The following is a 13,188-nucleotide window of genomic DNA, read 5'->3' as shown; positions in this document are numbered from 1 at the left end:
GTCAGGGTAATTTCTGGACTTTTCGAGACTATTTCGGGATCATTTTGGGACCTTCCCAAGATCATTTCTGGAAGGATTTCGGGATTTGTCCGGATCCCGTCAGGGTCATTTCGGGACTTCTTCGGGACTATATCGGGATCGTTTCTGAATGGTTTACGGGATCCGTCCAGGGCCCCTTAAGGGTAATTTCGGGACTATTAGGTGATCATTTGAGGTCCTTTCCCGCATCACTTCTGGATGATTTTCGGTATCCGTTCGGGATCCCGTCGGAATCAATGCGGGACTTTGTCGGAATCATTTGGGATCCCTTGCGGCATTATTTCTGGATGGTCTTCGGGATTTGTCCGGGATCCCGTCGGTGTTATTTCGGCACCTTTTCGGGTCTAATATGGGATCATTTGGGGATCCTCTAGGGGTTCTTTCGTGACTTTTTCTGTATTATTTCTGGATCATTTGGGGACCCTTCCGGCATAAATTCTTGATGGTTTGCCGGATCGATCAGGGTCATTTCGGGACCATTTTGGGATCATTTGGGGACCCTTCCGAGATCATTTCTGGATCCGTCCGGGATGCCGTAGGAGGCATTTCGGGATTTTTTGTTACTTTTCCGGGATAGTTTTTGGACCCTTCCGGGATCATTTCTGGATCTGTGCAGGATCCCATTTGGGTCATTTCCGGACTATTTCGGGATCATTTTGGGACCCTTCCGGGTTAATTTCTGTATGGTTTTCGCGATCCGTCGTGGATCCCCTCGGAGCCATTTCGGAACTTTTTCTGGAGTATGTCGGGATAATTTAGGGACCCTTCCTGAATATTTTCTGGATGGTTTTTGAGATCCGCCCAGGAGCCCGTCATAGTCATTTCGGAACCTTTTCGGGATCATTTTGGAACACCTTCAGGGATAATTTCTGTGTGGTTCTCTGGATACGTCTAGAATCGTGTCGTTGTCATTTCTGGTTTTTATGGCATTTCTGGATGGTTTTCGGGATCCGTCCGCGATAGCGTGGGGGTCATTTCGTAGCTTATTCTGGATAATTTCGGGATCATTTGGCATCCTATAAGGTTATCAGCTCATTTAGTTCTGTTTTTTACTCAATTACAAAAATAAAATGCATTAGACAGAAAATTTTAAACAGATAACTTGATAAGCAGGCTAACGCGAATAGCCCATATATTTAAACGTCTCCTTGCGGACGGGGCCGTGGGTAAAGGCTAGTATCTAATATATATTATAAATGGCAAAGTTTGGATGTTTGGATGTTTAGATGTTTGGATGTTTGTCCAGACGTTTGTTTTTGTGACTCAATCACGCAAGAACGGCTGGACCGATTTGGATGAAATATTGCACACATATAGCCAATAGTCTAGAAGGATCTACTAGCTATATATTTTTCAAAAGGGGCGTGGTCCCCGCCCCCTACAACAGTTATAATTTAATTATTATATTTTTTCGTCTTTGCGACTGAATCACGCCAGAATGGCTACACGGGTTTTGATGAAATTTGGGACACAGACAATAGTCTACTAGGGAAATTTTTTTCGCACATGGAAAGAGGGGTGGGGGTCCCACGACCCCTTCGAGCAATTACTTTTTAATAATTTTTACACATTATAACTTTACGTATACTGGCCTTCACCAATATCACAGAATCAAGCGGTCAAATAAGTCGAGGGCTTACGAAGTAAGCAGTGACACCCTCCGCCCCCCCCCCCCTTATCACCCCCTCTGGTGTAAAATCTATAAATTGTTATAACTCAATATAACTTTTCTCCTAAATCAATAGTTTTTGGTATCTGGCACATACAGATCGAGATCTAGACAATTTTAGAGGAACGATCAGTGGTCCTCTCCTTCTACTCCCACCATCCGCCCTCCGATTGTTTTTATTAGCACGCTTTTATTAGCTTTACCTGTATGTTTCTATGTAACTTTTCATTCGCTCCAATGTGCCTGTTGCCTTATTAACATGGTTTTATAATTACCTTCACCTTATTTGTAATCCCGTAAGGGTCATATCGAGACCCTTCCGGGATCATTTGTGGATGGTTTTCGGGATCGGTCCGGGATCCCGCCGGGGTAATTTCGGGACTATTTCGGGATCATTTTGGGACCCTTCCGGGATCATTTCTGTATAGTTTTCGTGATCCTTCCGGGATCCCGTCGGGGTTATTTAGGGGCATTTCCGGGACTATTCCGGAATCATTTCGGGACTATTTCGCGATCATTTGGGGGCCCTTCCGGCATCATTTCTGGTTGGTTTTCGGGATCTGTCTTGGATCCCGTCGGGGTACTTTCGGTATAATTTGCATACCTTCGAGAGATAAATTCTTGATGGTTTCCGGGATCATTACGGGACTTTTTCGGTCTTATTTTGGGTCCCTTTAGGCATCATTTCTGGATGGTCTTCGGGATTCGTCCGGCATCCCGTCGGGGTCATTTCGGGGCTTTTTCGCGACTAATACGGGATCATTTGGGGATCCTTTCGGCATCATTTGTGGATGGGTTTCGGGATTCGTCCGGGATCTCGTCGGGGTAATTTGGGGACTTTTTCGGGATCACTTAGGGGCTCTTCCGGCATCATATCTGTATGGTTTTCGGGATCCGTCCGGGATCTCGTCGGGGTCATTTCGGGACTTTTTCGCAACTAATACGGGATCTTTTGGGAACCCTTTCGGCATCATTTCTGGATGGTTTTCGGGATCCGTTCGGGATCTCCTAGGGGTCATTTGGGGACTTTTTCGGGATAATTTGGGGGCTCTTCCGGCATCATTTCTGGATGGTTTTCGGGATCCGTCCGGGATCTCGTCGGAGTCATTTGGGGACTTTTTCGGGATCATTTGGGGCTCTTCCGGCATCATTTCTGGTTGGTTTTCGGGATCCGTCCGGGATCCCGTCGGGGTCATTTCGGGACTTTTTCGTGACTAATACGGGATCATTTGGGAACCCTTTCGGCATCATTTCTGGATAGTTTTCGGGATCCGTCCGGGATCCCGTCGGAGTCATTTCGGGACTTTTTCGCGACTAATACGGGATCATTTGCGAACCCTTTCGGCATCATTTCTGGATGGTTTTCGTGATCCGTCCGGGATCCCATCAGGGTAATTTCGGGACTTTTAGGGGATCATTTGGGGACCTTTCCGGCATCATTTCTGGATAATTTTCGGGATCCGTCCGGGATGCCGACGAGGTCATTTCGGGACTATTTCGGGATCATTTGGGATACCTACCGGCATCATTTTTGGATGGTTTTTGGGATTCGGCCGGGATCCCGTCGGGGTCATTTCGGGACTTTTTCTCGACTAATACGTGATCATTTGCGGACCCTTTCGGCATCATTTCTGGATTGTTGTCGGGATCCCGTCACGGTCATTTCGGGACTATTAGGGGTCATTTGAGGACCTTTCCAGCATCATTTCTGGATAGTTTTCGGATTCCTTTCTGGATCCCGTCAGGGTCATTTCGGGACATTTTCGGGATCATTTAAGGATGGCTTTCAGGATTCGTCCGGGAACCCGTCAGGGTAATTTCGGGACTTTTCCAAGACTATTTCGGGATCATTTTGGGACCTTCCCAAGATCATTTCTGGATGGATTTCGGGATCTGTCCGGGATGCCGACGAGGTCATTTCGGGACTATTGCGGGATCATTTGGGATACCTACCGGCATCACTTCTGGATGGTTTTCGGTATCCGTTCAGGATCCCGTCGGAATAATTGCGGGACTTTTTCGGAATCATTTGGGATCCCTTCCGGCATCATTTCTGATGGTTTTCGTGATCCGTCCGGGATCCCATCAGGGTAATTTCGGGACTATTAGGGGATCATTTGGGGACCTTTCCGGCATCATTTCTGGATAATTTTCGAGATCCGTCCGGGATGCCGACGAGGTCATTTCGGGACTATTTCGGGATCATTTTGGGACCTTCCCAAGATCATTTCTGGATGGATTTCGGGATCTGTCCGGGATGCCGACGAGGTCATTTCGGGACTATATCAGGATCATTTCTGGATGGTTTACGGGATCCGTCCAGGACCCTTTAAGGGTCATTTCGGGATTATTAGGTGATCATTTGAGGACCTTTCCGGCATCACTTCTGGATGATTTTCGGTATCCGTTCGGGATCCCGTCGGAATCATTGCGGGACTTTTTCGGAATTATTTGGGATCCCTTCCGGCATCATTTCTGGATGGTTTTCGGGATTTGTCCCGTCGGGGTTATTTCGGGGCCTATTCGGGGCTAATACGGGATCATTTGGGGATTCTAGGGGTCGTTTCGTGACTTTTTCTGTATTATTTCGGGATCATTTGGGGACCTTCCGGCATAATTTCTTGATGGTTTGCCGGATCCAACAGGGTCATTTCGGGACCATTTTGGGATCATTTGGGGACCCTTCCGAGATCATTTCTGGATCCGTCCGGAATGCCGTAGGAGCCATTTCGGGATTTTTTGTTACTTTTCCGGGATAGTTTTTGGACCCTTCCGGAATCATTTCTGGATCTGTGCGGGATCCCATCTGGCTCATTTCCGGACTATTTCGGGATCATTTTGGGATCCTTCCGGAATCATTTCTGTATCGTTTTCTCGATCCGTCGTGGATCCCGTCGGAGCCATTTCGGAACTTTTTCTGGAGCATGTCGGGGTCATTTGGGGACTTTTTCGGGATCATTTGGGGGCTCTTCCGGCATCATTTCTGGATGGTTTTCGGGATCCCGTCGGTGTCATTTCGGGACTTTTTCTCGACTAATACGGGATCATTTGGGGACCCTTTCGGCATCATTTCTGGATAGTTTTCGGGATCCGTCCGGGATCCGAACGGGGTCATTTCGGGACTATGTCGGGATCATTTGGGATACCTACCGGCATAATTTCTGGATGGTTTTCGGGATCTCGTCGGGGTCATTTGGGGACCTTTTCGGGATCATGTGGGGGCTCTTCCGGCATCATTTCTGGATGGTTTTCGGCATCCGTCCGGGATCCCGTCGGGGTCATTTCGGGACTTTTTCGCGACTAATACGGGATCATTTGGGAACCCTTTCGGCATCATTTCTGGATGGTTTTCGGGATCCGTTCGGGATCCCATCAGGGTAATTTCGGGACTATTAAGGGATCATTTGGGGACCTTTCCGGAATCATTTCTGGATAATTTTCGGGATACGTCCGGGATGCCGACGAGGTAATTTCGGGACTATTTCGGGAGCATTTGGGATACCTACCGGCATCATTTCTGGATGGTTTTTGGGATTCGTCCTGCATCCCGTCGGGGTCATTTCGGGACTTTTTCTCGACTAATACAGGATCATTTGCGGGCCCTTTCGGTATCATTTCTGGATAGTTGTCGGGATCCGTTCGGGATCACGTCAGTGTCTTTTCGGAACTATTGGGAGATCATTTGAGGACCTTTCCGGCATCATTTCTGGTTAGTTTTCGGGATCCTTTCCGGGTCCCATCAGGGTCATTTCGGGACTTTTTCGGCATCATTTAAGATTGGTTTTCAGGATTCGTCCGGGATCCCGTCAGGGTAATTTCTGGACTTTTCCGAGACTATTTCCGGATAATTTTGGGACCCTCCCAAGATCATTTCTGGATGGATTTCTGGATCTGTCCGGGATGCCGTCAGGGTCATTTTGGGACTATTAGGTGATCATTTGAGGACCTCTCTGGCATCACTTCTGGATGGTTTTCGGTATCCGTTCAGGATCCCGTCGGAATAATTGCGGGACGTTTTCGGGATCATTTGGTGTCCCTTCCGGCATCATTTCTGGATGGTTTTTGGGATTCGTCCGGCATCCCGTCGGGGTCATTTCGGGACTTTTTCTAGATAGTTGTCGGGATCCGTTCGGGATCCCGTCAGGGTCTTTTCGGAACTATTAGATCATTTGGGGACCTTTCCGGCGTCATTTCTGGATAGTTTTCGGAATCCTTTCGGGGTCCAGTCAGGGTCATTTCGGGACTTTTTCGGGATCAATTGGGGTCCCTCCCAAGATCATTTCTGGATGGATTTCGGGATCTGTCCGGGATACCGTCAGGGTCATTTAGGGGTGCGTTCGAGATCCCGTCAGGGTCATTTCGGGACTTTTTCGGGAATATATAGGGATCATTTCTGGATGGTTTATGGGATCCGTCCATGACCCCTTAAGGGTCATTTCGGGACTATTAGGTGATCATTTGAGGACCTTTCCGGCATCACTTCTGGATGATTTTCGGTATCCGTTCGGTATCCCGTCGGAATCATTTGGGATTCCTTCCGGCATCATTTCTGAATGGTTTTCGGGATTTGTCCGGGATCCGGTCGGGGTTATTTCGGGACCTTTTCGGGGCTAATACGGGATCATTTGGGGCTCCTCTAGGGGTCGTTTCGTGACTTTCTGTATTATTTCGGGATCATTTTGGGACCCTTTCGGCATAATTTCTTGATGGTTTGCCGGATCCCTCAGTGTCATTTCGGGACCATGTTGGGATCATTTGGGGACCCTTCCACGATAATTTCTGGATCCGTCCGGGATGCCGTAGGAGCCATTTCGGCTAACGCGAATAGCCCATATATTTAAATTTCTCCTTGCGGATGGGGCCGCGGGTAAAGGCTAGTATATTATAAATGGCAAAGTTTGGATGTTTGGATGTTTGTCCAGACGTTTGTCTTTGTGACTCAATCACGCAAGAACGGCTGGACGGATTTGTATGAACTTTGGCATGCATATAGCCAATAGTCTAGAAGGATCTACTAGCTATATATTTTTCAAAAGGGGCGTGGTCTCCGCCCCCTAGGAACAGTTATAATTTAATTATTATATTTTTTTGTCTTTGCGACTGAATCACGCCAGAACGGCTTCACGGATTTTGATGAAATTTGGGACAGAGATAATAGGCTACTGGCGAAATTTTTTTCGAACATGGAAAGGGGGGGACGACCCCTTCGAATAATTACTTTTTAACAATTTTTACACATTATAACTTTACGTATACTGACCTTCACCAATATTACAAACTCAATGGGTGAAATAAGTCGAGGGCTTACAAAGTGAGCAGTGATACACCCCCCCCCCCCCCCCCCCCACCCCTCCTTTCCCCTCTCGTGCAAAATCTATAAATTGTTATAACTCAATGTAAATTTTGTCCTAAAATCAATAATTTTTGGTATCTGGCTCATACAGATCGAGGTCTAAACAATTTTGGAAAAACGATCAGTGGTACTCTCCTCCTCCCGCCATCCTCCCTCCTTCAATTGTTTTTACTAGCACCCTTTTGTTAGCTTTACCTTTATGTTTCTTTGTAACTCTTCATTCGCTCCAACGCGCCTGTTGCCTTATTAACATGGTTTTATAATTATCTTCACCCTATTTGTAATCCCGTTTGGGTCATATCGAGACACTTCCAGGATCATTTCTGGATGGTTTTCGGGATCCGTCCGCGATCCCGCTGGGGTAATTTCTGGACTTTTTCGGGACTATTCCGGGATCATTTTGGGACCCTTCCGGAATCATTTGTGTATAGTTTTCGGGATCCGTCCGGGATTCCGTCGGGATTATTTTGGGACATTTTCGGGACTATTCCGGGATCATTTCGGGACTATTTCGCGATCATTTGGGGACCCTTCCGGCATCATTTCTGGATGGTTTTCGGGATCCCGTCTTGGTCATTTCGGGACTTTTTCTCGACTTATACGGGATCATTTGGGGAGCTTTTCGGCATCATTTCTGTATGGTTTTCGGGATCCGTTCGGGATCCCTTCAGGGTAATTTTGGGACTTTTTCTCGACTTATACGGTATCATTTGGGGACCCTTTCGGCATCATATCTGGATGCTTTTCGGGATCCGTCCGGGAACCCGTCGGGGTCATTTCGGAACTTTTTCTCGACTAATACGGGATCATTTGGGGACGCCTTCGGCATCATTTCTGGATGGTTTTCGGTATCCGTCCGGGATCCCGTCGGGGTCATTTCGGGACTATTTCGGGATCATTTGGGGTACCTTCCGGCATCATTTCTAGATGGTTTTCGGGATCCGTCCGGGATCCCGTCAGGGTCATTTCGGTACTATTTCGGGATCATTTGAGATACCTTCCGGCACCATTTCTAGATGGTTTACGGGATCCGTTCGCGATCCCGTCAGGTTCATTACGGAACTATTTCGGGATCCTTTGGGGTACCTTCCGGCATCATTTCTGGATGGTTTTCGGGATCCGTCCGGTATCCCGTCGGGGTAATTTCGGGACTATTTCGGGATCATTTGGGGTACCTTCCGGCATCATTTCTAGATGGTTTTCGGGATCCGTCCGGGATCCCGTCGGGGTCATTTCGGTACTATTTCGGGATCATTTGAGGTACCTTCCGGCACCATTTCTAGATGGTTTTAGGGATCCGTCCGGGATCCCGTCAGGGTCATTTCGGAACTATTTCGGGATACCTTCCGGCATCATTTCTGGATAGTTTTCGGGATCCATCCGGGATCCCGACGGGGTCAATTCAGGACTTTTTCTCGACTAATACGGGATGATTTGGGGACCCTTTCGGCATTATTTCTGGATGCTTTTCGGGATCCGTCAGGAATCCCGTCGGGGTCATTTGGGGACTTTTTCGGGACTAATACGGGATAATTAGGGGAGCCTTTCGGCATCATTTCTGGATGGTTTTCGGGATCCGTACGGGATCCTGCCAGGGTCATTTCGGGACTATTTCGGGATCATTTGGGGTACCTTCCGGCATTATTTCTATATGATTTTGAGGATCCGTCCGGGATCCCGTCGGGGTTATTTCGGGACTTTTTATCGACTGGTATCGGATCATTTCTGGATAGTTTTCGGGATCCGTCCGGGATCCCTTCCGGGTCATTTCAGGACTTTTTCGGGACTATTACGGGATCATTTTGGGACCCTTCCGGAATCATTTCTGTATGGTTTTCGCGATCCGTCGTGGATCCCCTAAGGACCCTTCCTGGATATTTTCTGGTTGATTTTTGAAAACCGTCCGGGAGCCCGTCAGGGTCATTTAGGAACTTTTTCGGGACTATTTCGGGATCATTCTGGTACACTTCAGGCATGATTTCTTTGTGGTTCTCTGGATAAGTCTAGAATCGTGTCGTTGTCATTTTGGGTTTTTTGGGACTATTCCGGGAACTTTTGGAGACCCTTCCGTGGCATTTCTAGATGGTTTTCGGGATCTGTCCGCGATAGCGTCGGGGTCATTTCGTGGATTTTTCTGGATAATTTCGGGATCATTTGGGGATCCTATCAGGTTATCAGCTCATTTAGTTCTTTTTTTACTCAATTACAAAAATAAAATGTATTAGACAGAAACATCTTTTTAAACAGATAACTTGATAAGCAGGCTAACGTGAATATCCCATATATTTAATTTTCTCCTTGCGGACGGGGCCGCGGGTAAAGGCTAGTAGTTAAATATAGCAAAAACTCGTTTGCCTTCGACACCGATCTTCCTTCGTACCAATTTAGCTTTCATTCGTTTTATGTTAACATTTTCTTGTCAAAAACGTACTTACATTTCTACTGATCCTAAAATTCCAAATCCGTCAGAACATCCACCAATTGCATAGATTTTTTCATTTAATGTTGTAACACAATGATGGTATCGTGGTAAATTCATTCCTGGCAACTGTTTAAATGTTTTTGTTTTGAAATTCCAGCTGCGCACTTCATTACTGCGATGGCGGTCACGTTTACCGCCCACAAAAATTAAATTTTCATCCATAAAAATTGTTGCATAGTCGCGTAGATTTATTTCAATATCAACCCACTTCTGCCATAGGTTCTCAGTTTTGTTATATTGATAAATGGTTCCAGTCTGTAAATTTTTCTTTATTTTAAAATTAATGCAAACAAATATATACTTGTAATTTTAAATGTTCAGAGAAGGACCCATAACGTATGTATTATACAAACACGAATGAAAAGCCACCGTGGTGTTATGGTAGCGTGCTCCGCCTACCACACCTTATGCCCTGGGTTCACACCCCGGGCAAAGCAACACCAATATTTTAGAAATAAGGTTTTTCAATTAGAAGAAAACTTTTCTAAGCTGGGTCGCCCCTCGGCAGTGTTTGGCAAGCGCTCCGGGTGTATTTCTCCCATGAAAAGCTCTCAGTGAAAACTCATCTGCCTAGCAGATGCCGTTCGGAGTCGGCAATTTGTGGGGAAAATCAAGAGGAGCACAACGCAAATTGGAAGAGAAGCTCTATTTATCCGATTCATCATTTCAAAGCTATTGTGATTTAAAGAAACTCATTTCAAAAACGGATCATATAACACCATACGGGCGCCAGGTCAAGACATTCCCACGGAAAAACGATCTAAGCTCCGGAACAACCAGGATAATATTGCACCAAATGTTGGGAAACTCCGCTTATTTTACACCTTCTGCAAACGTTCGAATCGCTAAACTGTTGAATAAATAACTCCAATCTCCAATAATGCAATATGGTCTTTATTAGACTACTTTGAAAGTACTTCACAATAACACTTATACTTCACAACCAATAGCGTGCTTAAATCAAAACTGATTACTGACTACTCAGATCTCGCTGCTTTTATGCTCTCTGTTGCCTCGTTCATCCATTTCTCCTAAGGTCTAGTAACTTCGCGAACTTCATGCTTGGTTACCAGCCATATATGTGCATGTATATTTGTAGTTTATAGTCTCTCGCACAGCCATATGCGTGTGTATATGTGAGTACGACTTCGGCTGATGACATCTGTGTGTGAGTTATCTCTTCGTTGCCTGGTATGTATGTGGGTAAATGATGATTAATGTGTTTATGTAGCTTGCTTTAATGTTTTTGTGGTTGTGCATTTATTTAGTGATGTGAAAATTCGCTACAATATAATATTAATAACTTGCCGGCGATCCTAATATTACGTGACGTCACGCTGGGGGGAGGGGGTTGAAAAGCAGCAAGCATGAGCTACTTTTAATTTTTTCCTACAAATCGGCCGAACCTATGTAAATGTTTTGTACCGACTCCGAAAAGTAAACGCAAGGCAGATGAATTTTCGCATATAACTTTTTAACACACTCGCGGAGTTGAAACCTCGTTTAGAAAAATATGTTTCTAAAGTATTTTACTGTTGTTTCTTTAGGGACTTGAACCTCGGTAGGGTAGGCGAGCGCGCTAAGAAATGTCCCTTCAAAAGCGCTTCAAAAATGTCCAAGAGTTATTGATGTCACAACAACAGGCTATTAATGACACGCCTTACCGCAAGTGGGTTTGGGGGCTAAGAATAAGGGTAGGCGAGCGCGCTAAGAAATGTCCCTTCAAAAGCGCTTCAAAAATGTCCAAGAGTTATTGATGTCACAACAACAGGCTATTAATGACTCTCCCCATCAGGGAGAGAAATGAGATGCTGACCAAACAGTTCCTGTTGAATACCCAGAAGCCTGAGCATCCCAACAGACATCTGATTGATGAACCAGCACCGCCTAGGGGCTTAAGGAGTCATTTCCGTAAGCATTTTGAGGAAATACGGCACCTGAGAACCCAGCCGTATGAAGCGAAAAAACACAAGCAGGTCCTTGGTGAACTCCATAAACAAGCGTCGGACCTTGATGCCGGGGATTGCCCGGTGAATCCAGTACTTAAAGAAAAGTATCCAAAACTCGCGGAAGAGGAACGCATACTCCCCAGGCAAACGCGTGTCACTCTTGCTCAACTTCGTTATGGATACTGTAACAGGTTATACTCTTACCTATCCAGAATCAACCCCGACATACAAAATGTATTCCCCGCTTACAATGTGTCCCCACATGACACCAACCATCTCTCTAATTGTAATGTGGAACCAACGCCTCTAACACCCCTTTCCTCATGGTCCACCCCTGTTACAAACGGCAAGTTTCCTTGGACTCCCGTTAGAGGATATTGATGACAATTTGTGATCGGTCGCGGCTATTAGGTGGGGCGAAGCATTGCTACAACAACAACAACAATGACACGCCTTACCCCCAGTGGGTTTGGGGGCTAAGAATAAGGCAGAGGACCATCAACATCGATTACACTCCCAAAAACCTCACATGAGCAAACTGTATTTTCAATTTTGTTTTAAATGGCACAACCTCTCTCTTACAACTATTAAAAGTAACATAGTTATAGTCATAGTAGATACAATAATGTACGATCCGTAATCGAAGGGATTCAAGGGGTTGTGTAGCGCAACCTATAGCTTCTCCAACCCAATTGTCAACCTCACCTTCGAGCGGCGTATCCCGTTTCACTAACAGACGAGGCTCTGGCGACCCAAGCTCCTCATGGAACTTGGGGATGGGGAGGGAGGGATGTCCTGAAGGTTCAATGTGGCCATATAAATCGTTCCCGAGATGGTCGGGCCAGCACCTTAATGGTGCTGTGTACCGGAGCGTATCGGATCTGTATCCGACAAAGGACCATCACATCGATAACACTCCCCAAAGCCTTCGGGGAGTAACCTAATCGCTACAACAACAACAACAACAACATCCGTAATCGAAAGGCATTTTTAAAATCACAATATCTCTCAAATGGTGACTCGAATTAATAATATGCGATGGCGGTCACGTTTACCGTCCACTCAGTTGAGCAGAGCTCACAGAGTATATTAACTTTGATTGCATAACGGTTGGTTGTACAGGTATAAAGGAATAGAGATAGATATAGACTTCCATATATCAAAATCATCAGTATCGAAAAAAAATTCGATTCAGCCATGTCCGTCCGTCCGTCGGTCTGTCCGTTAACACGATAACTTGAGTAAATTTTGAGGTATCTTGATGAAATTTGGTACGTAGGTTCCTGGGCACTCATCTCAGATCGCTATTTAAAATGAACGATATCGGACAATAACCACGCCCACTTTTTCGATATCGAAAATTTCGAAAAAGTGAGATAATTCATTACCAAATACGCATTAAGCGATGAAACTTGGTAGGTGAGTTGAGCTTATGACGCAGAATAGAAAACTGGTAAAATTTTGGACAATGGGCGTGGCACCGCCCACTTTTAAATGAAGATAATTTAGAAGTTTTGCAAGCTGTAATTTGGCAGTCGTTGAAGATATCATGATGAAATTTGGCAGGAACGTTACTCTTATTACTTTATGTCTGCTTAATAAAAATTAGCAAAATCGGAGAACGACCACGCCCACTTTTTAAAAAAAAATTTTTTTTAATTCAAATTTTAAAAGAAAAGTTAATATCTTTACAGCA

The 13,188-nt window shown here is 45.6% G+C and overlaps 1 protein-coding gene across 1 annotated transcript in view; it reads right to left on the bottom strand.

The window, feature by feature from the left end:
- The window catches only part of LOC137234039 (kelch-like protein 5), a 58,394-nt gene that overhangs the window by 15,550 nt on the left and 29,656 nt on the right, over positions 1 to 13,188 (bottom strand). The window contains exon 5 of the mRNA XM_067757704.1: positions 9,497 to 9,798. Within this exon, the coding sequence (XP_067613805.1) occupies positions 9,497 to 9,798 (302 nt within the window). The remainder of the gene's footprint in view (positions 1 to 9,496; positions 9,799 to 13,188) is intronic.

This window comes from Eurosta solidaginis, chromosome 5 (assembly GCF_040869045.1).
Source record: "Eurosta solidaginis isolate ZX-2024a chromosome 5, ASM4086904v1, whole genome shotgun sequence".
Classification (NCBI taxonomy): Eukaryota; Metazoa; Arthropoda; class Insecta; order Diptera; family Tephritidae; genus Eurosta; species Eurosta solidaginis.
The sequence above is the reverse complement of the archived record's forward strand: the minus strand, read 5'-3'. Positions and strand labels throughout refer to the sequence as shown.